At 54.2% G+C, this 23,773-nt stretch overlaps 5 protein-coding genes across 5 annotated transcripts; 3 read left to right on the top strand and 2 right to left on the bottom strand.

Annotated features, from left to right (window-relative positions):
* Positions 1-310: 310 nt before the first annotated feature.
* MONBRDRAFT_262 (uncharacterized protein) lies at positions 311-5,937 on the top strand (the record flags this gene model as incomplete). Its single annotated transcript, XM_001744248.1, has 12 exons — positions 311-442; positions 556-664; positions 757-842; positions 940-1,396; positions 1,541-1,931; positions 2,121-2,244; positions 2,415-2,591; positions 2,701-2,832; positions 2,999-3,076; positions 3,160-3,207; positions 3,289-3,518; positions 5,895-5,937. Coding segments are annotated over 12 exons (2,007 nt in total), but the record flags the coding sequence as incomplete, so codon positions are not given.
* A 5,773-nt stretch (positions 5,938-11,710) lies between these two features.
* On the top strand, positions 11,711-12,421 carry MONBRDRAFT_2674 (uncharacterized protein; the record flags this gene model as incomplete). The annotated part of the gene is made up of 1 exon (XM_001744247.1): positions 11,711-12,421. A coding segment is annotated over one exon (711 nt), but the record flags the coding sequence as incomplete, so codon positions are not given.
* Positions 12,422-15,005: 2,584 nt separating this feature from the next.
* MONBRDRAFT_35021 (uncharacterized protein) lies at positions 15,006-16,143 on the bottom strand. Its single transcript, XM_001744049.1, has 4 exons — positions 16,027-16,143; positions 15,497-15,916; positions 15,323-15,398; positions 15,006-15,203 (listed from the first exon to the last, which is right to left on the bottom strand). The coding sequence occupies exons 1-4, from the start codon at positions 16,090-16,092 to the stop codon at positions 15,058-15,060; spliced, it is 708 nt and encodes a 235-aa protein (XP_001744101.1). The 5' UTR covers positions 16,093-16,143; the 3' UTR covers positions 15,006-15,057.
* Positions 16,144-16,984: 841 nt separating this feature from the next.
* On the top strand, positions 16,985-20,619 carry MONBRDRAFT_31662 (uncharacterized protein; the record flags this gene model as incomplete). The annotated part of the gene is made up of 9 exons (XM_001744246.1): positions 16,985-17,083; positions 17,199-17,254; positions 17,340-17,391; positions 17,489-18,217; positions 18,341-18,500; positions 18,635-18,889; positions 18,985-19,626; positions 19,802-20,062; positions 20,177-20,619. The coding sequence occupies 9 exons, from the start codon at positions 16,985-16,987 to the stop codon at positions 20,332-20,334; spliced, it is 2,412 nt and encodes an 803-aa protein (XP_001744298.1). The 3' UTR covers positions 20,335-20,619.
* Positions 20,620-21,388: 769 nt separating this feature from the next.
* MONBRDRAFT_3794 (uncharacterized protein) lies at positions 21,389-21,652 on the bottom strand (the record flags this gene model as incomplete). The annotated part of the gene is made up of 2 exons (XM_001744048.1): positions 21,389-21,471; positions 21,577-21,652. Coding segments are annotated over 2 exons (159 nt in total), but the record flags the coding sequence as incomplete, so codon positions are not given.
* Positions 21,653-23,773: the final 2,121 nt, after the last annotated feature.

Genomic DNA, 23,773 nt, shown 5'->3' with positions numbered 1-23,773 from the left:
CCTTTTTTTTCTCTCTCTCTCTCTCTCTCTCTCTCTCTCTCTCTCTCTCTCTCTCTCTCTCTCTCTCTCTCTCTCTCTCTCTCTCTCTCTCTCTCTCTCTCTCTCTCTCTCTCTCTCTCTCTCTCTCTCTCTCTCTCTCTCTCTCTCTCTCTCTCTTTTTTTTTTTTTTTGAGCCATGGCAGAGGGTTCGGGGACAGTGCTGCGGCAGCGCCGCGGGCGGGCGGCTGCCCCAGAGGCTGAGCCGTCACCGCGGGATCCAACGCCAGAAAAGAAAGACGTTGTCACAGCACCTGCCGGGGGATCGGTCCGGCTGCGCTTGGATATGACGCTCATCTTCGTGCTGGCGTTTACCGTCATCACGCGCCTCTGGGCTCTCCACGCGCCCTCGCAAGCCGTCTGGGATGAGGTTCATTTCGGCCGCTTTGCTGGCGAATACATTAGGGTCAGTCTGATGTGAGCCCCTTACTTGGGGATTTGATTGGGTTGGCCGTTTCCCTTGGCCGATACAGTCACATCACACCGCGCTCACCCGACTCGTTGGACCACGTGCTTCAGGGCCGGTTCTTCTTTGATCTGCACCCGCCGCTCGGCAAGCTCATCTTTGCAGCTGTGGCCTGGTTGGGCGGTCAAAAGACGGCTTTTACAATGAGCAAGATTGGCGATGGTAAACCTTTGTCATCGTTCACCCCTTTGCACCTTGCCAGGCGCCTCTCACCAATGCCTACTCTCAACATGAACTCTTGGGATTTTTCGTAGCTTACGACGGCTCCACCGTGCCATACCTGCTGATGCGGCTCGTGAGCGCCAGCTGCGGCATTGCCATTGTACTGGTCATCTACTTGGTAAGCAACTGCGTGTGCTTGGATCAAACCCAAAGGGCGCACCCATGACTTGTGCGCAAGCTGACTGCGTTCGCTTGCCCCCTTGCTCTGCTGCCAGCTCTTGCGTGGCCTGGGCTGCTCCCGATGGACCTGTAACTTGGGTGCTTGGCTGATTGCCGTGGACAATGCCAGCTGCATCCTGTCACGCCTCATCATCTTGGATGCCCAATTGGTCTTGGCCTGTCTGATCACCATTACTGCCTGCGTGTGGATGACGCGCTTTCCGCGCTTCAGTCGATCCTGGCTGCTGTGCTTGCTCCTTTCGGGCCTTGGCCTAGGCATCACCACTAGCATCAAGCTGGTGGGCCTGGGTGCTGTGGGCATTGTCGGCTTGATCACACTCCACGATCTCGGACAAAGACTGCAAGAAGTGCTCCACAAGCCGACACGGGCCACGGTCCAGCGATGGCTCGCTGACTTTGCTCTTCGGAGTATCTGCCTCGTTGCCCTTCCCTTGGCCATCTATGTGGGCACATTTGCTCTCCACCTTGCCCTCTTGCCACGCTCGGGTACTGGTAAGAGCTACCTTCTTTGCACATGTACACATACGCACGTACACACGTACACACGTATGTAAGTTCATGCTGCCCATCCCGGCTCGCCGTGGCACCCCTTGCCCATGCCCTGCCCCGGCTCCCGACTTTGGTAACCACAACTAGGAGATGCCTTTTTCAGCAAGCCGTTTCAAGCCTCACTGGACGGCAACATTCATAACCTACCGCTGGATGGCCCGCCCCAACTGGCCAACGGTTCAGTCGTCAGCCTTAGATCCCTGCATGGCAGCTCGGCCTGGCTCCACTCACACGCTCACCGATACCCAGTCTACCCCAACGGCACCGACGGTTTAGTCAGTAGTCATCAGCAACAAGTCACCGCTTTCTCCTTCACCAACGACTATAACAGTCTTTGGCGACTGGAACTTGTTCGCCAAGGCGAGTTTTCACTGGCAGCTAAGCCATTAATCAGCACTCCCTCTGATTTACCTCAACTTCTCTATCATGGTGATCTGATTCGCCTGGTTCACGTCGCCACTGGCTTGCCTTTGCACACGTACGCCATGCCGTCCTGCCCTTGCTGCTGCTGCCGCCGTGAAAACTGCGCACACAACTAATACGAGATGTATGCGCGTGTTTTGCATATCCTGAACCCTTCCACCCCATTGATGAACGTTGCATTCCAACTCCTTTCACCATCATGCCCCTCTTGCTACACAAACACCCTGCCATCGCCGTCATGCAGCCACGATGTGGCCGCACCCTTGACGCCTACTCTGCAGGAAGTTTCATGTTTTGCACCAGGGGATCACCGCGTGCCCCCAGGTCAAGTTGGCCACCAGCCCAAGATGGATATCTGGCGCATTGACGTTTGTGCTCGCCTCTTGTTTCTCTCCGAGGCACTAGCCTGCTACTGCTCGCCCTTGAACGCTGCTTTGAGCTTGACTTTCATATCTGTTTTTTGTTGTTGTTTTTTTTTGTTTCGTCTTCCTTTCCTCCCGGCAATGCATTGGGTCTGGGGTTAAATCCTTGCATGTAGGTGACGGATACAACAGAACCAGAAGTACTGGCCCTTCGAAGCGCTTTGCGCTTTGTCCATGCAAACACAAGTGCTGCTCTGCTGATATCAGGCCAGAATCTGCCTAGCTGGGGCTTCTTTCAACTCGAAGTTGCAGCAACACGAGACATTAATCAGGTGTCAACCCTTGCATGGACAGTCTCGCATTCGTTGGGGAATAGAGACTAACCCCATCGTCCCTTGCTGCCTTGACTGTGGATTGGCTTTCGCATCATTTGTCTTCCCCACCCCCAAGCAAATGGTCCAGTGGGTTGCAGACCATCATGTTCATGACCAATTGCCCAAAGCATCCAAGGAACACGTGCCAGAGATATCGTTTTGGGGAAAGCTCGTTGAGCTTCACCAAGTCATGTACGAGGCCCAGAGCCGCTTGAGCAAGGTTGGTCGTTCTTGAATTGCTTTCGTGTATCTGTCCCACATTTTTGCGTTTGACTTCGCACTGTGCTTCCTGGTAGTTTTTGCTTTGCATCGCCCAACGTGTGAAGCAAGCCACTACCACATTTTCACAAACTGCTCACTTCCGTCTGCTGGCCCATCGCCCTTAGCAAGCACACGCGTATAGCAGCCCGCCCTTGATCTGGCCACTTGTCTTTCAAGGCATTTCCTTTTGGCAACACCCAGAGGTTGGTGCTTGTTACCCGATGCAGGAGGATCAACGCAGTTAGCCCGAAAGATTTGCTCGGCTCATGTATTCTGGGCTTGGTAGAACAACCAACAGATCTATCTTCTAGGAAATCCGCTAGTGTGGTGGCTTGTTTTGTTGGGTGCAAGCGGCACGATCATGCTCTGGCTCATTGTGGGCCCCGCGCGTTGGCTGGGGTTGCGCATGCAGCAGCTTTCCGTCGGGCATGCCACCCAGTGTGTTCCGACGCTTGCTTTGGTCGTGGATTTAGAGTCGAGGCGGGAGTTTCGAGCACGTATTTTATTTACTCACACAGCATTTTTCCGCAGGTTGGCCTGGGGCGTGGGCGTCTTGGGCGCTGGATGGCTTATCCTGTACTTACCTTTTGTGCTTATGGAGCGTCAGCTGTTTCTACACAGCTATTGGCCGGCCCTATGCCTGAGGTATCCCCCTTTTCGTGGATTGCAATCCAGTGTAGAGCGCAAGAGACCTCACACGCTCGGGCCGTGAACTTTACTTGCTTATTTGATTTTTTTTCTTTTCTTTTCACAGTTCCTGCTTGGCTGTCCTTGGCCTCGAGAAGCTTTGCGTCAGTCTGAAAGTGTCTCAAAGGCGTGCCTTGACTATCTACAGCATCGTGGCTGCCTTGGCCCTGGTGGTCTTTTTGCTGTTTGCGCCAATAACGTAAGATTCGTCGCTTTCAGCTGGCTGCTGTGGGCGATCCGACTAATGGGTTGTCATCTTGACCATGTTCTTAGGTATGGCTACCCCGATCTAAGCACGCCCACCTTGCGCCAGCTGCAGCTCCTGCCGAGCTGGAACTTTCTCATGCGTTGAAGACATGTCTTGGTGCTGAGCAGCACAGGCGTGGCAGAGGTTTCGTCAAGCACGAATGGGAGAAGTGGGAACGCATGCCCCTCACACTTGATTTTTTGATTCCAACACATGAACTAATCGATCACATGATAATGATCATAACACTCTTATTGTGTATGATGCATGACATTGCAATCGGTGGACAAACTCTTCCATCTTTGCTCACTTTTTGAGCACAAAGGAACGCCAGTTTGTGTTCATACCAAAAAAAATAGGCTAGCAGCGTGACCGCGCAGCGGTCTCGGTCTGTGAATTCAGAGCTACGATGGGTCACTTCAACGCAGTGCATCCCGGAGTTCTTGCTGAGCCGCCTCAATGGCTTCCACGATGCCAGCTGTGCATGCCTTAGCATCATGCTCATTCCAAATGACCACGTGGTCGTACAGTGCCTGCTCGGTCGGAGCAATTTTTGACTACGAGGGCGCAATAAAAGCCATGTCTGAAAATGCACACCAATCCCGGCACAAAAAAGGGGCTCGAACACGGAGACCTTTCACACTCGAGCCGCAAGGCACTAGGATAGAGCATCGCAACTCACCCCATCGAAATACAAGGCCAAAACGGAGACATCGTAGATGCTTCGACGCAAAACCGAGGCCAAAACGACGCTTCCCACCACCACAGGAAGCTCATGCTGCTGGCAGGCATTCTCGATGGAATCAACGGTCACTACCAAGCGACCAGAGCCGTCTTCTGTATCAGCCAGGGCTGCGGCGCCGCTATCCAAGGCAGCTGCAAAGGCCGGGCCGTCCGTCGCTTCGCTCAAAACCTCGCTATTCAAACCCCATAGATCCACACGAGCTTGTTGAGCGATGCACTGGCGCCCAAGGATATACACCAAACCGGAGAGCTGACGCCCAGTCCAAGACTCACCAGAGGCGAGCACGTTGCACGGGCGCATTCGGCTGATTCCAAAGTTGACCGAGCAAGACTGCTGCACGCTTCCAGTCGTCTGATGCAACGGCCAAGAGTGGGTAAGACAGGGTGTAGTCCTGAAGTGTGCTTGGCAACAGCTGCGTGTAATTGGAGATGCCGTGAGTTGGAGATACCGTGAGTTCCAAGAAACAAATAGAAGCGACGATTACGGCTAGCTGAGGCCATCAGCAGTTTTCAGGACACAAAACAAAAATGAAAGCAACAACACCAAAGTACGAGTAAAAGCTGACCGCAATGTCCATGTGAAGTTGGGCAGCCACGCAGGCTGCGTGCGCAGCAGCAGACAGAATGGGCAAGGGTGGCTCGCAAAGGTTCATTGCGTCAACCTACAATAGTCCCCGTCAGCCAATGAGGCTAATCCCGAGACCAGTGACTTGTGGGTAGCGCGGGGTTAAGTCGAGGCAGGACTACGTACTCGCTCCTCGAGACCAACGGCTGCGTTGTCGAGCATCTGCAGCCGCTTGAGGGCGTGGATGACGCGAGGTCGGTAGTCGTCCTCTGCCTACACGCACACACAGGCACGCACACACAGGCACGCACACAAACACAATGACGGAATCAATGGATATGATGCCCTCAAGTCTTGAATGTTGTGCTGAGCTGCCCTCTTACCTGCACAGCGTTGTGAGAAGCGTCTAGGATTGTGAGCCACGGAAGTGTGACGAGGTGGCGCAGTTGTAACACTTGAGTCAAGGCATTGTGACTCAGGTTGAGTCGCTCCAAAGCCACCAAAGCCCCGAGTGGTTCGGTCGACGATAGCTGAATGCCATATGGAGAGGCAACGACGATATCCAGAATGAAATAAAATATATGAGGAGTAAGCGAATCGCTGAGATGTGCGAAAGGAGGTGCAGCCACAGTAGATCCCTTTGGCGCACCTGATTGTGATCAGCATCGATGGTTTCGAGGCCGACGCATGCACGCAGAGCTTCAAAATTTGTCAATCGGTTGTGACTCTGGGGATGGATCGGTCAAACCGACAGATGAAACTTGCACGCCGGCCCCAGACAAGTTCTCGGGCCACGCAAGAAAGCAAACACACACACACACACACACACACACACACACACACTGTCCTTACCAGATTGATTCGCTGCAAGTGTGTCAGATTGGTCAAAGAGCTCAGTTCGCTCAAATTGCAATGGCTGAGATCGAGGCTCTGGAGACGCGTCAGCGCTTGCAGGGGACGAGTGTCCTGCAACGGGTTGCCTGCAGACCGAGGCATTCACAGGCATTGGGTTCGGGTGAGGCGTCGAGCAAGGTTGTCAGAGCCAAGAGAGAGGGGCGTGAGACGACATGAGAAGAGGCTGGCAAGCAAGCGTGCAGAGAGGCGCACCGCTGAGATTGAGCGTTGTCAGCCAAGGGTGATGGCTCAAGCCGGGCACGTGGTGCAAGACGTTATGTTGCAAGAACAGGGTCTGAGTGAAGCATGTCCGGCCGGATTAGCTCCATTAGCCATGCAAATAGGCATCTGGGACAGGAAAGGCCGTAGCCTGCAGAGCCAGAGTGTGGTGCCGATCGACGTACGCGTAATTGACAAGGTCCCTCAAGATCGAATGACTGGAGGCGATTGTGAGCGCAGTTGAGCTCTAGCAGATGCTCCAGCGCGCTAAGGGGCTCAAGATCTACGCAGACCAAGAAAGAAGTACAAAGTCAAGAGCACTAGGGATAGGGCGCGAGCACCAAAAGGGGCCAGCCTGTCGTGCTGTTGCCCGGTGCGATCTGGTCGTCCGCCCAACTTAGGCGTACCCTCGAGGTAGTTGCTGGCAATGTTGACTTTTTGCAAGTGAGGAAAGCGCACCAGACAAGGTACAGCAGTGAGGTTGTGCTGCTCTAGATTCATATCCAAGTAAGCCTGATGCTGGCCATTCGCAGTCCAGTCCAAACGAGAAAGCGCACGCGCAGCTTGCGCTGGCTCAAGATCCTAACAGCGCGCGTGACATGACATGAGCACGGAGGTCGGTAGGTCTGCCAAAACAAGGAAAAACAGGCTTTGCAGCGATTTTCTGAACAAGTCAAAGAGTATCATGCGTCAGAAAGGCCCACCTGTGCTTCATCGGGAATTGGGGGAAGCTTCTTCAGCGCCTCGGCCGCTGCATCAGCGGCCGCGTGCTCCTTGAGGCTAGCAGCATCTTGATTGTCAACCTTCATGTTGCCGCTTTGGAATGAGCCTTTACCGCCAATGCCTGGGCAAGGGCTGCTTTGTGTTGCTTGACACAAGCTGTAAAACAACCAGATTGCTCAGCCAGGCTTGTCGGTGCTGACTGCCTCGAGCGCCGACGCCTCCGTTCCACACGGTCGCCGCCTCTTTTTTTCTGTTGGATCGACTCGCGCGTTCTGTTGCCAAGAGTGTTGTCGTCAACAATTGTTGTCTCCACCTAAATAATTCAAAAATACGGAACCACCTTCTGATTTTAATTTTTCTCGTGTGGTGTGTGTGTGTGTGTGTGTGTGTGTGTGTGTGTGTGTGTGTGTGTGTGTGTGTGTGTGTGTGTGTGTGTGTGTGTGTGTGTGTGTGTGTGTGTGTGTGTGTGTGTGTGTGTGTGTGAAGTTGGAGGCGCCAGCAGGATGGCAGCGGGCGGCGGGCGGCGGAAAGGCATGGCTGGACCAAGTGCCGAGTGCAGGACGGGAAGCGTGGCGTTTTTTTTAGCCTTTGCTTGGACATGTTTCGTGGATCTTGACCCTAAGTGGCCATGTGAATGCTTCAACTGTGTTTGCCGTCTCATCGGATCCTCCTTGTGCTGCAGCAACCGACGTCATGGACCAAAAACTGACGGCCGCCGCACAACAGTACGCTCGTTGCACGGCACCGGCCTGCTCACAGACTGTCTGCTTCTAGCTTTTTCCTGTGATCAATTCCAGTGAAGCTCACCTGCGTTGCGTGGCTTAGAAATGCCGAGGGTGCCCTGGGCTCGCTAACATGCGACCGTGCCGGTTTGAAGCTTGCCGGTACGTGGCGACGCACCATCCACCTCACACTGCGCGAGATCGCACCGAGATGCATCTTGATGCACGCCCTACCCTTGACCAGTTGATGCCATACCTTGACCCTTACTAATCAAGACATGGTTTCACGTCCTCCATTGCGAATGGCGAATGGGGGTCCTTTATAGACTCTGGTAGCTTGGAATCGACACCGGCCGGTGCTGTAGCACAGCTTCATGCGCGTGCAACGCGCCTTGTGGGAGATGCCAACTGCGTCGTTGTTCTTCATTGCCCGACCAAGTCTGTCTGCTTGCCTTGCCCGTGTTGTGTCGTTCTTGATGACTTTTTTCCCTCCCACCTCCTTGCATGTCGTATACCATGGATCTGCACTCCCTCCTGAGGCCATCTTGGCCTGTCATTCTGCCTTGCCATCCTGCCTCAGTGGTTGACCCCCCTCTTCTCGTCACAACCCTCTCCTCTTCTTTGTTGCTGCCGTGTGACATGTCATCCACCTTTCGCTTGTTTCCCCCTTTCGCTTGTTTCCCTTTGAGAGAGAGAGCACTCGTTCGAGCAGCGGCATGCACTCACGATGGGTCCGTTGGATTACCGTTTACCACTTAGCAATACAATTGTCAGTGCACACGGCGAAGTGGTGCTGGCGCGTCAGGTGTCGGCTTAAGCTTGGCAGCGTAATGGCCGCGCCGATCCGCGGATCACTACCAGAGGGTGTCTTGACTACCCTAGAGCATGTTTTTTTTGTGTTGTGTTTGTTTTTAGCAGCAGCATTGAATAGAAGTGCCCCTCATCGCCTCTCTCACGCAACCGCTGATTCCTCGTCTCATACCACACCGCTCTCCGCTGGCCAGTCGGCATTGAGAGAAGGCCTCTTAACCAGACGATGGTGCCCCGCTTCTCCTGATGCTCAATTAGCCTCTGCAGAAGAGAACATTGATGGTTGACTATCTTTCCCGTTGTGGCCGTTTTCCGGCACCCAGCCAGGTTGCCAGCGAATCGATGGAAGGCCAGCCTCCCTTCTCCATTAAACATCTCCTCAAACATCGGGCAAACGCGATGAGCATGGGCTCTGCCCAACTCCTTCAAATAGCACGCTGCATTCACTCGGGCCACTCATCCCCTGCAGCGGACCAATGGTCCAGCTGGCAACCCCCACCGCATTCCCAAAGGCTCATCCCACCACCCAAGCACCGCCGACCGAGAAGAAGAAGAAGCGGGATCACCTCCAGGCATGGAAAACAGAAGAAACTCGCCGAAAGCGAAAAAAAAACAAAACGTTCAGAGAAGCGTTCACGATGCTGACAAGTCGCGAGAGAGAGAGCATGAGTTGGCTGCAAAGAAGACCATGATCTAAAGGGAATTATAAGGCAAACCAGAGGCAGAGGCACCAACAGAAGAGAAACGGAGAGAAGGGGCCCGCAGACGTTGTCAAGAGGAGCAAACAACAACGACAAAAGCTTGTGTTTTTGTTGGTAGCGAGGTAAGGGTCAACTGCGGCCGGCACAGCAGGGAACGGCGATGGCCGATGGCGGCCATGCAGGCCGTGGCCGCCGGTGCCGTTGTCGCAAAAGGATTTTATGCAATTTTTGAGCAGTGAAGGGCTGGCGCGTCTTTGTGGCTGGCTTGTATGCGTGTGTGCGCCGTCCCGTTCTGGCTCGTTTGTTTCATGGTGCACAGCTCACCACCACGCCATCACAATGGCGCCCATGCGCGCTCTAGCATCCCAAAGAAGAACGGTTCACAAAGCTTGTATCCGCGTTGCTGCCTTTGACATCACCGAGGGCAGAGTTCATTGTCGCTTTCACCACCACCACCGAAATGGCACAAGACAAAGCTGGTCAGGTGTGTGTGTCAGCGCTAGCAGAGACGTGACCGGCCGTGCCCCTGTCCCCAAACTTTTTCGACCACGTTCTACCCGATTGCCCCGCTACTCGTGTCCTCCACCCCTCCTGCTTCTCATTTCGATGATTTCCTTTTTGCTGCATTCTTCCAGACCCCCGGTGCGGGCAATGCTGTTTTCTCGGCTGCGGCTAGCCTCAAAACTTCAGACCTGTACAACACGGGCCGCCTACCCGAACGCTTTGATAACCCGGGTATGCTTCCATGTCTTTGTTTTGGAATGCTGCTGCGTCCGACACGGCGAGTGATTTTGCGCTCTCAGGCTCACAGCGATTCGTGGCGCAGATCAGTTCAAGGGCTATGGCACAAGCAAGGGAGCGGAGAATCCCATGTACATGACCTCCAGCAGCGATTATGGCATGACTGCACCAAACGTTCACACCATGCCCACCCAATATCATGGACGTTCGCAAAAGTTTTCCTCCCATCTCGGCGCGGCTGGCATGCCCCGCAGCACTGGGCTCAACACGGCCAAAGACACGAGCCGCGTGCACGACAGCATTTAGAAAAGGCAGCCTTTCTGTTTGCATATAGGCACATCATGCTTGTGACACGGGTTGCCGCCACAAGCAGTTGACCGACCATCTGTTTGAATGAGAAAGTTCCCTCAATTGCCGTCGTGGGACCATTCCTTCCTTGCCGAAGGTTCTTTTTTTTTTTTTTTTTTTTGTTTCTTTTTTTGGGTTACGGGGCGGGGCGGAACGGACCCAGTACGGTGGTGCTCACCCATCTTCACCCGCAACTAAATTGAGTATACACCGAACCCGTGTCTTCCAATCGCCCACCCTCTGCCACCATATAGAACCACATACGCCCCTTACTTCTACACCGCACCACTCTGTTCAAACTTCCTCTCTCTCTAAATCTCTATCTCTCAAATCTCTCTCTCAATCTCTCATCATCATAAAACTCTATTATTAGCTGACGAACTCGACAGCAAAAGCTGGATCTGCTTCAGTTCCACGACAACGCACTCGCTGCTTGTAATCGATCGACGACGCAGTGGAGGAGATTCCGGTGCAAGCATTTTCTTCTTTCTAGTTGGAGAGAAGCGTCGGATCAACTCCCGATCTCCCTCTGCCTCTGGCACCCCCTTGCTGTTGCTTGACCAGACACAGACGGAGCATCATGTCACAGCCTTCACCACCGGCACGCCCGCTGCCCGCCAACCTCCAGATCAAAAATGGCAATGCTCTCGACTTTTCAGAGGACTGTCTCATCCATCAGATTCATGCCACCAACACCCCTGCTGGCGGCATCGCACAGCAAATCTTCAAGCGCTACCCCAATGCCAACATCTGCGATGGCCAGCAGCGGGGTCCTTTTCTCAACCCTGGTGAGATCCATCGGGCGGCCCTGGACCCGAGTACCAACAAACAGTTTATTGTCAACCTGGTCGGCCAAGTCTTCCCTGGTGGCCCGCGTCGAACGCAAATGCCTCATGAGCCAAGGGATGACCAGGCCGCTCGCTTGGGATTCTTTAAAGATGCCTTGGCTCAACTGCCTTCGTTGCCCTTTGCCTCAATGGCCTTTCCTTGGGGCATTGGTTGCGGCATTGCTGGAGGCCATTGGCCTACGTATCTGAATGAAATCTGCCAACTGGCTGACCAGCTTGGCAGTACACGACAGGTTGTGCTGTATCGATTCGATGACTCCATTCCCCTGCCAACCTTCATTCAAACACCACTGGCTGCTTCTGCCGCAACCTCCATGGCCAATACAACGCCTACCCACGCTTCGGCTACCCACGCTTCGGCCCCTGTGCCAAGTGCTTCAGTCGTCCCTAGCTTCCAGGTCTTGCCTTCGAATAGCGTTTCAGTGAACACGCCCTTGGGCATCGCAGTTCAGTCCACAGCGGCCCAACCCCCAGCAACAGGAGGCATTGCCATCCGCAATGCACTCAGGCCCATCCTGGCCACTGGACACAGCACCATCCGCTTTGCAAGCGTCGTCACGTGCTCAGTCGGCAGGGTCCGTTTTTCCAGGACCAAACCACGCCCCTCAGTCGGCGCCCCCAATGCCAAACAGTGCGGCATATGCGACCCCACCGACTCAGCCCTCGGCCACTGGACCAGTACCATCCGCTCCGCAAGGGCCGTCGACCAGTGCTCAGTCGGCAGGGTCCGTTTTTCCAGGACCAAACCACGCCCCTCAGTCGGCGCCCCCAATGCCAAACAGTGCGGCATATGCGACTCCACCGACTCAGCCCTCGGCCACTGGACCAGCACCATCTGCTCCGCAAGGGTCGTCGACCAGTGCTCAGTCGGCAGGGTCCGTGTTTCCAGGACCACACCACGCCCCTCAGTCGGCGCCCCCAATGCCAAACAGTGCGGCATATGCGACCCCACCAACCCAGCCCTCGGCCACTGGACCAGCACCATCTGCTCCGCAAGGGTCGTCGACCAGTGCTCAGTCGGCAGGGTCCGTTTTTCCAGGACCAAACCACGCCCCTCAGTCGGCGCCCCCAATGCCAAACAGTGCGGCATATGCGACTCCACCGACTCAGCCCTCGGCCACTGGACCAGCACCATCTGCTCCGCAAGGGTCGTCGACCAGTGCTCAGTCGGCAGGGTCCGTGTTTCCAGGACCACACCACGCCCCTCAGTCGGCGCCCCCAATGCCAAACAGTGCGGCATATGCGACCCCACCAACCCAGCCCTCGGCCACTGGACCAGCACCATCTGCTCCGCAAGGGTCGTCGACCCATGCCATGGGTGCTCCCAGCTCAAGCAGCACCGCAAGCACAGCTGTTAGCTGGCCGGCCTATGTGATTGAGCTGCAGAAGGAGCATGATCGCCAGCAGCGAGAATTGCTACAATGTGCCAGAGCCATTCTCCTCAAGTCTCTGCCTGGTGATCAAGCCGCAGCTGTACAGCAAGAACTCAACAGTTTGGATAACCGCCACGCTTCGCAGATGCGCATATGGAAGAAGCAACATCCCCAACCCGAATGAGCAGACCAATACCCATATCATCAGGATGCCACATCTGTTTGTAACCGGGTTTCGCTGCAAGGCTTGTCTCAAATCAATGCCTGCCCCGCCCATTGTGCTCATCTGTCCCATGTGACTAAATTCATCATCAAGCCTTTTTTTTTCTCCTGACCCTCGCCGCTCCCCACCCAAAAGCGCGCCAACTTGGCGTCTGGCCTGGTTTGCTGTACTTGGTGCTTGCATTCAAACAAAAAGCGTTGCATGCTGACTGTTCGCACGGCCGTGCGAACACGGTCAAGTCACTCTTGGATCTTGCCGCGACCGATTTGGCCCAGCGCACGTTACACCTTGCTGGCAAGACGTTTGCATGTTTTGCCCAAAATGATGGACAGAAAAATTGAAAGATTTATTTTTTTTTTTTTTGAATTTGCTCATTTATTTGGAAACGTATTCTGACTCTCGCTGCTCGATGGCAGCAGCGCTTTCCAACGTTAGCCCGGGCCCACTGCTCGGGGTGGGCGCCTTCAAGAGGCAGATTGCTAGCCTTGATCTGGTAAGGTCATACGCGTATACGCGTGGCAAGGCGGGGAACGAGCTAAACACTCAAGGCGCGACGGTCTGAATTGACAAAATGAGCGTTGTTAGACTTGCACGTGGCTAGACGAAGCCTCAGGCTTGGACGCAATACCATCCCTAGACACGAGTCAACTTGTGCCGGGGCACCCAGGATTCAGTACTGACCACGATGCTTTACAACCACCCATGGGTCGTTCACTGGCCACCATGAGACTGGCTGCCGCCCACCCCAAGACAGCGAAACAAGCTGTGGTACGTATCTCTTGATTTTGGCAAGTTGGACAACACCGTGGCGACACCAAGTCGAAGCCTGGCGCACCGGTGGGCCGGCAGAGGTGTAAGCGGCGACTTTTCCGCGGCCATCGGACTGATACTGTGATACTCTTGGCACCACCGCATGGTCATGCTTTTCAGGCGCGCGCTGCAGCTGGCACAGTGCTTCAGGCACCCGATCCTGAAGCAGCCCAAACCACGCGCCTCGCACACGATGCTGTTCTTCTCAAGGCACAGCTCTTTGAGCCAAGCAAAAAAAAGCTAACGCGGGAGATTGTGTGCCATGACAGCAATACACTTGCGGAACTTGTTGCCCAGGTCATCTTCTACCTCTTGCGTTACACATCAGCACATAAACATGCCCCTGGTTGACCAGTGCGCTTTATGTTGGGACATATACATTGCCTCTCCCTCTCTCTCTCTCACCTCCTGGACCCTTGTCTGCTCAACAACATGTAGCTGGAGTGCTGGTATGACGTGGTGGCTGATGACCACAACCGAGGCCAAGGAGCTCTACTCTTGATTGAGGACCAACTCTTTCACGGTATGCCTATGGTCGCCGCAGGGGTTGGCAGGTTGGAGTCAGGCCCTACTCACAAGTTTTGTTTTTGTTTTTTCCGTCTTCTTTTGGTTTCAGGTACAGACGAGTTATCGTCGTCCGAAGCAGCGACGCTTGTTGAACACGCACGCCAATCTGGCACCTGCTTCCGAACAGGCTTGCTTGCTACGGTGCGGAATCGATCAAGGACGCGGTACGGGCCGGCCAGCTCTGTTGGGAGCATTGGACTCACTGGGCCCCCGCTCACGCTTGCTAGACCAGCATCAGCGAACTGCAGCTGCGCACTGGTGCCATCTATTTATACCGACACCGAGGTGGATGCCAACATCTGCTCGTGTTTACCGAGCTGCGTGCCCTTCACGCCGATGATGATCTTAAACGGCGAGTCTAGCGCAAGTCGCGGGATGTTCATGTCAGCAACTGGTATCCGACCCCATCTCACCTGCCATGTCTGCGTGCCCGTACCCATATTAGAAGTGCCTACCCACGTGTGGTATATCAACGGCGTTTTGGGCGAAGCCATTGCCACATTTGTCGAAAAATGATTGTACGTTTCGTTCCTGAAGACTATGCATCATGGGGATGATTTTTGCTTGAACTACAACATTTCAACTCATGGATTTGGTGCTGGTTCCACGGGGCGGTAAGGCCCGACTGACAGTGCTTCATGACCCCGTGGGCCAGAGCAACCCGGCATTGTACTGTCAAGCCTGCTTTGACTCGATTCATCCTGCTGCAGAGCCACGTCCAGCTGAGATGCAAGTTTTTGCCTACCATCATGAGCCAACTTAGGGAATGCTCAGGCTTGGTACGGTTACTTTGCATCGTGACGGTCGTTAAAGACGACGCTTATCCCACGACTGGGCAAAGCATGGGCGCTGCGCGCCAGATCTGCAGTTGCGATTCAGTACACCAGGGTCGAAGACGAATCGGGCAAAGCAGGTTCGTCACTTGTCAATTTACATCCAAAAGAAAAAAAGGGCGAGTATGTTTATTGGGTCTTGCTAAAAGCCATGACAGTAAAGCGCATGTCATCGGGCGTGACCTCCATGAAGCGACGCACAACCACGGCTGCGTCTTGCAACAGAGTGTCGGGCGAAGTCGGTCCGTGGTTGATGGGGAACTCCTTGTTGCCGTCTGCATTGAGGAGAAGAGACGTGCGTAAGAAAAAAGCAAAAGAAAAAGAAGATGGACGAAGAACGTGGACATGCTTTGCAAGCATGCGCAAAGACCGCAATTTCTCTTCCTCGACATACCGAGTTCGTAGAGCTGGCCTTCCTTCTCCACAAAGCAGATGAAGTGAAGAGTCTGATCCTCCTCGAGCGCCGGGGTCTGCGTGGGCGCGAACGACACGATACATCAAATGGTCAGTGGCAACGGATCACGTCGACCAGCGAAGCTCGAGAAAAATCACACGCAGCACGACGTACATCGGTCTGGCCCTCTTGAGCGCTGGCCTCGTGAGCGGAAGAGATCTCGTTGGCTTCTTCCAGTAGTTTGCCGCGCTCAGCTGGAGACTTGCCAGCGCACTGTGCAAAGTATCGCTGAAGATAGCTACCATCCTCAAACTGCACTCGTGCTTGATTGTTGCCGAGGCAGTGCAACAAGCCCACGGTGCCACACGCGTTGCTGATGGTTTGCTTCATAAAGTAAACTTGATCGCTCACGGTTTGGCCACGGGCTTCAATCTCGCGGGCCTCCTCGGCATTGCGTTCCATGTAGTTGTCACTCACGGGGAAGAGCAGAAGCACCCCCCCCACTGGCTGGGGCACCATGGCCAGCAGCTCCGGGTCCAAGCCAAAGACATCGGTAAATTCGTAATCACCACGAAGGCCCATGTTCTTCACAAACTACATGATCAGTGAGGTAAATCAGCAAGCCCATTCAGTGATGTCAGTCAGCTGGAGACTGGGTCGATTGCTGTGGTGTTCACGGTTGCGCCCACGCATAGAAATGGTACCTTGTTCAAGACATCGGGATTGCTCTCCAGAGGAAGCCAACGCGGTTTGCCAGCCACAGTTGCCATCACGTCGGTCTGCAATGCTGTGCAAAAGCTGCTTGATGGTCACAATACCTCTGTCGTACGTTACGCCCGCGTCGCTGTGAGATTCAAACGAGCGAATCGACGCCTAATGGGCAGCAAACGCCCAGACCAACACCAACCCTAACTCAAGCACCACGACCACCACTAGCACCACGACCACCACCAGCAGCAGACTCACCGTGTTCTTGAGGTTCTTTCAAGCAGAAGAAGAAGAAGAAGAAAAATGCGTCAACTAACTTTCTTGCCCAGTGTGTGTGTGTGTGTGTGTGTGTCTGTGTGCGTGTGCTAAAATTGGCCAATCTCCTAGTAAGTAAGCTTCTCTCTCTCTCTCTCTCTCTCTCTCTCTCTCTCTCTCTTTGGCCTTCCGCGTCTGGTCTGGATGAGCTCAGCCAACCGACTACATGTACCTAAAAGTGGTATGATATCAGCTGGGCTCGCGGCTGCTGGATGCACCCTCTTGCCTTCCCCCTGCCATCCGCCATTCTGCGGCCGGACTGTACCCAAGCGAAGACAGTGACCATAACCACTCCGGAACACGAATGCAGTGAAAGTTTGTACATGTATGGCCCTCCAAGCGAATTTGTTTTTCGTCGAGCACACACACACACACACACACACACACACACACACACACGTTGCGCGCGCTTTTTTTTTTCTTTTTTTGGGGGAACAAGTGTGTGTGTGGTGTGTATGGGTGCATGTCGGCGTGTGGTGTGTGAGAGGGGCGAGGGCAGAGGCTGCATTGGCTATTTGTATCTCGTATTCGCATGCTTTTGATGGGGGTGGGGGGTGAGCTCGATTTTGCTGCGTTGCGCTCACTTGATGCATTGTTGTGCGCACTTGCCTGCCCAGATCTCGAAATCTTTGATCCAGGATGCGACACCTCGCATCCTGGCTTGGCCTTTTGGCCGTGCTGGCCTTGGTGGCCCAGCCGATGCAAGCTCAAACTGCTTCTTGCGAGATGACCGCTTCGGTACGCCGATACCGCTGAGGAGCTTTTGTGAATTGTTGAACCTTGAATTCGGTGTTGTTGGCGCCCATCGCCTCGGCTGAGCATGGCTCACACCCTTTCTTGACCTACCCTTTAGATGGTCTTCAACTGCAGCGACACAGTGTTTGACCTCTCTGCCTTTACCAACCCTCGGTGTGCTTGGGTTCCATCGCCCGTAATCTCCCTTGACCCTCATCGCTCTGCAATGTCTCATGCCTTCCTGTCTGTTACGCAACAGGCAAGCCAAGACTTGGACCATCACGACGAGTCTGGCCATTTACTACATCAAGGTGCGTTGTCGCAACTCGTGGCGGATCACAAATAGTGGCTGCTGTTTGAACAGCAACCTGACCACCTTGTTCATCGCCTGTTCGCCGGCGGGCGCAGACCTGGAATAATGGTATTGAACGTGGCGACACGCTCTGCGATGACCTGCCGCAAAAGACTTCTGTCGCTCGTGCCGTCTCGACCTCGTGTACAGCCATGTCGCAAATCAGCAATGGCCCGGCCAGCTTCGACCCCAGCACTGATCAGCTTGTGTTCAATCAAACGGCAATCACCAACATCCAAGCCAGTTTCATCTTTGTGTGCGAGCCCGATGCCTCCCCTCTGACCACGAAAGACTTTACCGTCCTCTCAGAGAGCATCAGCAATGTCGTATTTCAGGTTGGCATCCCTGGCGTGTGCTTGCCCACCACCACAGCTTCCCCGTCGACGACCACCACCACAACTTCTGGCGCTGGCAACAACACCACTACGGCCATCCCCTCCACCACCACCACCACCACCACCGATACACCCAACAGTGGCAACACAACTACTGCTCCCTCGACATCGACCACCACGACTTCCGGCGCTGGTAACAATACCACTACGCCAGCGACCCCACCAACCACCGCCACCCCCACAACCAACGATGGCAACACAACCACCACTGCCCCAGAGACCACCACGCCCACTGCCGGCAACGCCACCACAACGGCACCTGGACCCACCAACACCACCACCACTGCTGGTCCATCTACCAGCAGTTTACAGGAAAAACCCCTCGTCTATCCCATCTTTGAGCCGTGCATCGCCATGGACTTTGACTTTATCAACGTCACAACGGACACTGTGAGTGCTCGGAGAGTTACAAACAATGCCAGCTCACAAAAATTGCTGCCCTCATTCACGTGGATCCGACACGAGCCCGATCGTGCTTCTTGCTCTGACCTGACCCTTTGGTGGCTTGTTTAGGCTTCGAAGCAATGGAAAAGAGTTGATATGATCAGCCTTGCAGAACAGAGCTATTGTGGTAATCTCTCCACATCAGATGCTCCGCAAGCACAGTTGGCCTTTGCGGCGGGCATCCATGATGTCTTTGCTTTTGAGTTTCAAGGCCACGTCGTCGATGGCGGTTCGTTGCCCTCTGCTTCTCCCAGTTCTTCTTCCCCTTCCTCTCCCTGCCTCTCTTTCTTCGGTTTTTTTCTTCTGACTTACTTCTCATCTTTTTGTTCCTTTGTATTCGCGATCAATTTTCTTTACATACAGTCGTTACCACTTGGGAACTGATCGCCATCGAGGCTAACGTCACGTTGGACGTGCTACCCGTTGTCAAACGACTTGAGCGATCCCAAAGCCCCAATGGAGATCAATGGCCAGCAGCTGAGCATGGCTATGGCTACGCGTGTCCAGCAGAACTCGATTTTGCCACCGATTTTGATTTTTTTTCCTTGCATGTCAACATTTTCCAGGCCCAGCCTTTCAATTTGAAGGGTGATGCCATAGCGCCCGCGCCGGACCAAGGTACCTCGATTTCAGGACTCCTTGAGCATGAGCACTGTGCAGCGAGACTTTTGCCATTCACTCGCCTGTTGATGTACTGTCGCCCGCATGTACAGGACTGGACACTTGTCTGGGCACGACACCGTCACCCGAACCATCCTCCACCACGACTCCTTCTGGTGGCAACAGCACCACGACACCAAGCGCCGTGCCAACAACTCCTTCTGGTGGCAACAGCACCACGACACCAAGCGCCGTGCCAACGACTCCTTCTGGTGGCAACAGCACCACGACAGTAGACACGACCACATCGACCATTCCTGGCGGTAATGGTACTACGACCATTCCTCATGGCAACACTACGACAACCACTCTTCCCACCACTTCCTCTACCACTGCCCCCTCGACCAGTACGACGACTCGTACGACAACCACTACTCCGGCCACGACGCCGGCTGACGAAGGGCCGGTGCTAATTTTTGCCACCAACGGCCAGCCTTGCTTGCTTGTCGACTTTAGCTCCATCGCCATTCGCATGCCTAGTCCAGACGGTTCCACCCTATCAGCAACCGTACACCACCACAAGGGCCAATCCGACTTCGTAGTCGTGCCAAGCCAGAGCCTGTGTGGCAGTTCCACCCAGCCCTACAGTCAGATTGCCTTCCGCTACCTTCCCTCGCCCGATTCTGCGGATGACGAGGCCACTGTTCGTGCCCTGGATATCACCTTGAGCTTCGTGGCTTCGGTCAAGAAGGATGGTATGTTTTTCACGCGTTGTCATGTGCCCTATGTGCGAGTATCAGCCGTTCCCACGGCCTGGGCCATCTGGGCACGTATTCCACGGGTGCCTTGTTTGTTTCGTGCTCGCTGTGGGCCCTGGCGTTTGACACGTCTGCAGGTGCTACTGCGCTCATGTTCGTGATTGATTGCTAGTTGTTACCACGTGGGATACAGCGGGCTTCGAGTTTACCGCTCAGTTAGGTTCGGTCACCTTCTCGGGTTCACTCAATGTCGCCAACGCCTCAGACAGCAAGGCTTGGCCGAGTGCTGCCGAGGGCTATGGCTACGCTTGCGGCCAGGACGTGGCTTTTTCTTCGTCATCCAGTAATGATGGGTTTGGTGTGACCTTTGAGGGTCTGATGCTTCAGCCTTTCAACGTTGTGAACACCAGCATTGTGCCCGCGGCTGGTCAAGGTATGCGCTGGCTTTGCCTCGTGTCTTTGGGCCTGTGTCGTCCTTTTTGCAACCTCCTTGGCGATGTACCAAGTGCTTGCCCTCACGGCTTTTGCTTCTGGTGGCGCCTGTCAGAATTTGATGAGTGTGCTTCGGGCAGCAGGAAAAAGCGCAAGTCACACACGACCGTGATTGTCGTCGTTGTCCTGTTGCTCGTGGTGGCCGTGGGTGCTGTTGTCGGGACCTATATCCATCGTCGTCGGCGCGGTGCTTATGAGAGCCTTGCGGGATAAGCACCCTGGAACGAGCTGCATGCTGTCGTGTGTTTATTGGCCGTGTCTGTCGGTTCTTTTGCACGCATGCCAGCAATGCTGAATTTTGGCTAATTTTCGTGTAATTTTTAATCTTTTTTTTTTTTTGTGTGTGTGATTGTTGTTGTTGCTGTTGTTGTATGTTTTCGCTTATGTTTACGGCATCCCCGCACTTGGAATTACGTTTAGGCTAAAAAATGGGCATGCATTTGTATCCGTGTCTTCTTTCCTGTGTGCATCCGTCTCTTGTCAATCGATATGGTTGTCAAGCGTTCAAGCGTTCTGTTGGTTCGCGTGTTGCTGTTTTGCAAAGTTGTTGAGCGTACATGGAAAGTTCACAAACCATGCAGCACGCAGAAATGCACATGACAGCATTGAACACGTGAATCGTTTAGGTCGCATCGAACCATCAACGGAGGGTTGGGCGGGCTAGCGAGACAAGGTTCGCACAGTACCACATTCAGTGTTTCAGCGGGGGCTCCGTCCCACCCGCCCGCCCCTTCACACACACTCATGCTATGGAATGAACGAGCCCCAAAAAACTGGCTGATGCTCGTGTTGCACGTGAAGCGAACTCCATAACGAGCAAACAACTTGAGGGAACTGAGGATAAATTCATGCAAATACAATATCAAACATCAAGGCAGTTACGCTGGAAAGCACATTCGCCATCGAAGTTCGCACGAGAAGGGCCAGAGTACACGCAGTGTAGGACCGACAGCACGGGACAATAGCAGTAGGTATATCAGAGAGAGAGGAAACAATAAACACGACAATGACAGGCCGCAAGACAGCGAGGACACAAAAAGGGGCAAGGTGACCCCAGCAGGGATCAACGGACGGATGTGATGGTACCGCAGATGACCATGTCACTCAAAAGACTAGTCTACAAGTCACCCGTTGGCAAAGCGGCAGGTGATTGGCGGGTTGCAAGCGCCGTACTAGAACCCTCCGCGGCTGCAATCGCAGGCTGACGATCTCCTTGTGTCTCGTTGAGCAAGGGCGTTCGCTCCGTTGGTTCGGCCTGCTCAGCTGGGTCGGTAGAGAATGGGTCACGATTACACAAAGGGCAGCGTCTTTGTTGCCGAAGCCACTGGCCAACACACTGGTGATGAAAGCCTGATTTGCAATTACGCCAGGTGCGCACGCAGAAGAAACCAGGTTAGAAAAAGCCGAACCAGAAGAAACACGTCAGCGAGGACGCCACAGGTTGCGAAAGCTAACCATGACTGCAAGGCAAAACCAAGATGCGATCATTGTCCTGAAAGACGGAAAGGCAGATGCAACACTGCTCGCCCTTGGCATCTGGCAGCGTTGTAGCAAAAAGGTACATCACGTGAGTTTCAACAGAGAGCAGAAGGAAAGCAACTAAAAAGAGTGCAAGGGTCTCACCTGGCCGCCACTGCACGTAGCGCAGTCCAGGCAGCCGGCGAATCTGGCGACTAGTGGCTCCCTGCGAGGCCGCCGGGTTTTCTGGACCAAGCACACGCTCCAACTCGGCCAAAGGCGCATAGCGCCGTCGGTTATACCAAAAAAGCTAGAGAACGGTGTTTAAGCGAGCGCATCGAGGTGTAACGTGGTCAGAGGGGCGACCGGATGATGCTCACGTTACGAGCATGGCTGTAGGCAAAAACACACCATGGCGACAGTGAAGGAGGTGATGGTTGTGACTGCCAGGACGATGAAGGACATGACAAGGGTCGACCAACTACGCGTTGCATCGCCACGAAGCGTCACAATCGCAGCTCTGCAAGCAGCCACATGCACAAATGGGTGTTAACAACTTTCATCAGCAGGCGAACAAAAGGCAGAGGCATCGAGGATGCTTGTCAGCGCTTTGAGGGTACGAGGATGTTGATACGCACTGGTGTGCCAGAAGTTCTTGGCCCGATGCCTCGGAAACAAAAACCGAAGGAATATCGACGTGCTCTGTTGGCCCGAAGATGCATGATATTGAAAAAAAGAAGCTTCATGGCAATGGATGAATATAAAAAGAGGAAGGGCGAACTGAGCGTACGTGTTGATTCCATGGTAATGAGGTGCTCATTGCTGGAGTCATACACAATGACGGCCGAGAAGCCAGCTTGCTGGGCCACAAGCACCTAGTTCGCAGTTGCAAAAACATTGGCCGTGAGGCACCACTGCTTGACAAACAAACACACAGCACCCCACCTTTCTTCCAAAAGAGAAAAAAAAAACACCCAGAAAAAAATCAAAGGCGTGCAGTTGGATACAGGGCGTTCGTGTGGGGAAAACCTCTGTGCACTTGGCTCTGGGTGCCTGCAGGTGCATCCTGCGCGAGCATGCATACCTTGACGCCAAAGTCACAGGTGGGCGAAGGACCACGTCGAACGAGAGCGACGCTGGAGGTACGATTGGACGGGGGGCTGACGATGGTTGTGCAAGCATCTGTAGGGTCGGCGACAAAGAGCTGGCCAGTCAGACCTTCAGAGGGTAGGCGCGGTCCAAAGCCGGCGGCCACCGAGTCAAAGGAGCGGGTGGTTGTGCCCTGTAGTTGCAGCAACACCTCTGCTCGACAGGTCAGCGGTGCTAGGACGAGTAGGACGGCCAGAAGGTTCATGATCCTCCGATGACGGCAGAGAGCATGCTGCTTGCTGCACGCCCCGAGCCTCATCGTACAGAGGCTTTTGCACGGATAGCGAGCGCCAGGAGACGTATCAGTGAAAGACAGGCAGCAAAACCAGGCAGGACCCGCTCAACTGAAAATAGAGTGGTCGTGGCCCGAGCAATGTTCAACGTGAGCAATAGATGAAGGGGTGGGTGTAGATCCAAGCTGTCTCGAGAGATCGATGCTGGGAAGTGTGTGGAGGTAGAAAGGGTCCGAGGAAGAGAGGGATCGAGAGGGATCAAGCGAGAACAAGCGAGTACAGAGCAGGGACGAGCGAGGTTGAGCTTGATGAGGTCAGGCGGGGCATCATACGGCAAAGACCGATCCGATTCATCGCACGCGCCAAGCTCCCAATCACAGTCAGCGCCAAAAAATGACAACAACGAAACCGCCAGAAATAGGTTGTCAATCCTTTTGGAGAAACAGAGAGACAGAGATGGAAGCGATAGCATCGAGAGAGAGGGAGAGAGAGATGGCGCGCTATCGATAGGGGCAAGACAGTAGGAGAGTCAGAGATGAAGAGAGACCGCGGCAGAACCACAGAGACAGCGAGAGACACAACAAAACAAGCGAAAAGACTCCACTTCTCATTTTATCTGACAATTAATGATGACATTACCAGTGTTTTTTTTCTTTCGCACAGAGAGAGAGAGAGAGAGAAGAGAGAGAGAGAGCGTCATCTGAGCATACAGTGTAAGAGCACGCGCACACACGCGCAAGCCAAGATCACAACACACTCTACTCTCTCTCTCTCTCTCTCTCTTTCTCTCTCTCTCTCTCTCTCTCTCTCTC

The sequence above is a fragment of the Monosiga brevicollis genome, genomic scaffold (genome assembly GCF_000002865.3).
Source record: "Monosiga brevicollis MX1 MONBRscaffold_5 genomic scaffold, whole genome shotgun sequence".
Taxonomy (NCBI): Eukaryota; class Choanoflagellata; order Craspedida; family Salpingoecidae; genus Monosiga; species Monosiga brevicollis.
Note: the sequence above shows the minus strand (reverse complement) of the source record. Positions and strands in the feature narration are given on the sequence as shown.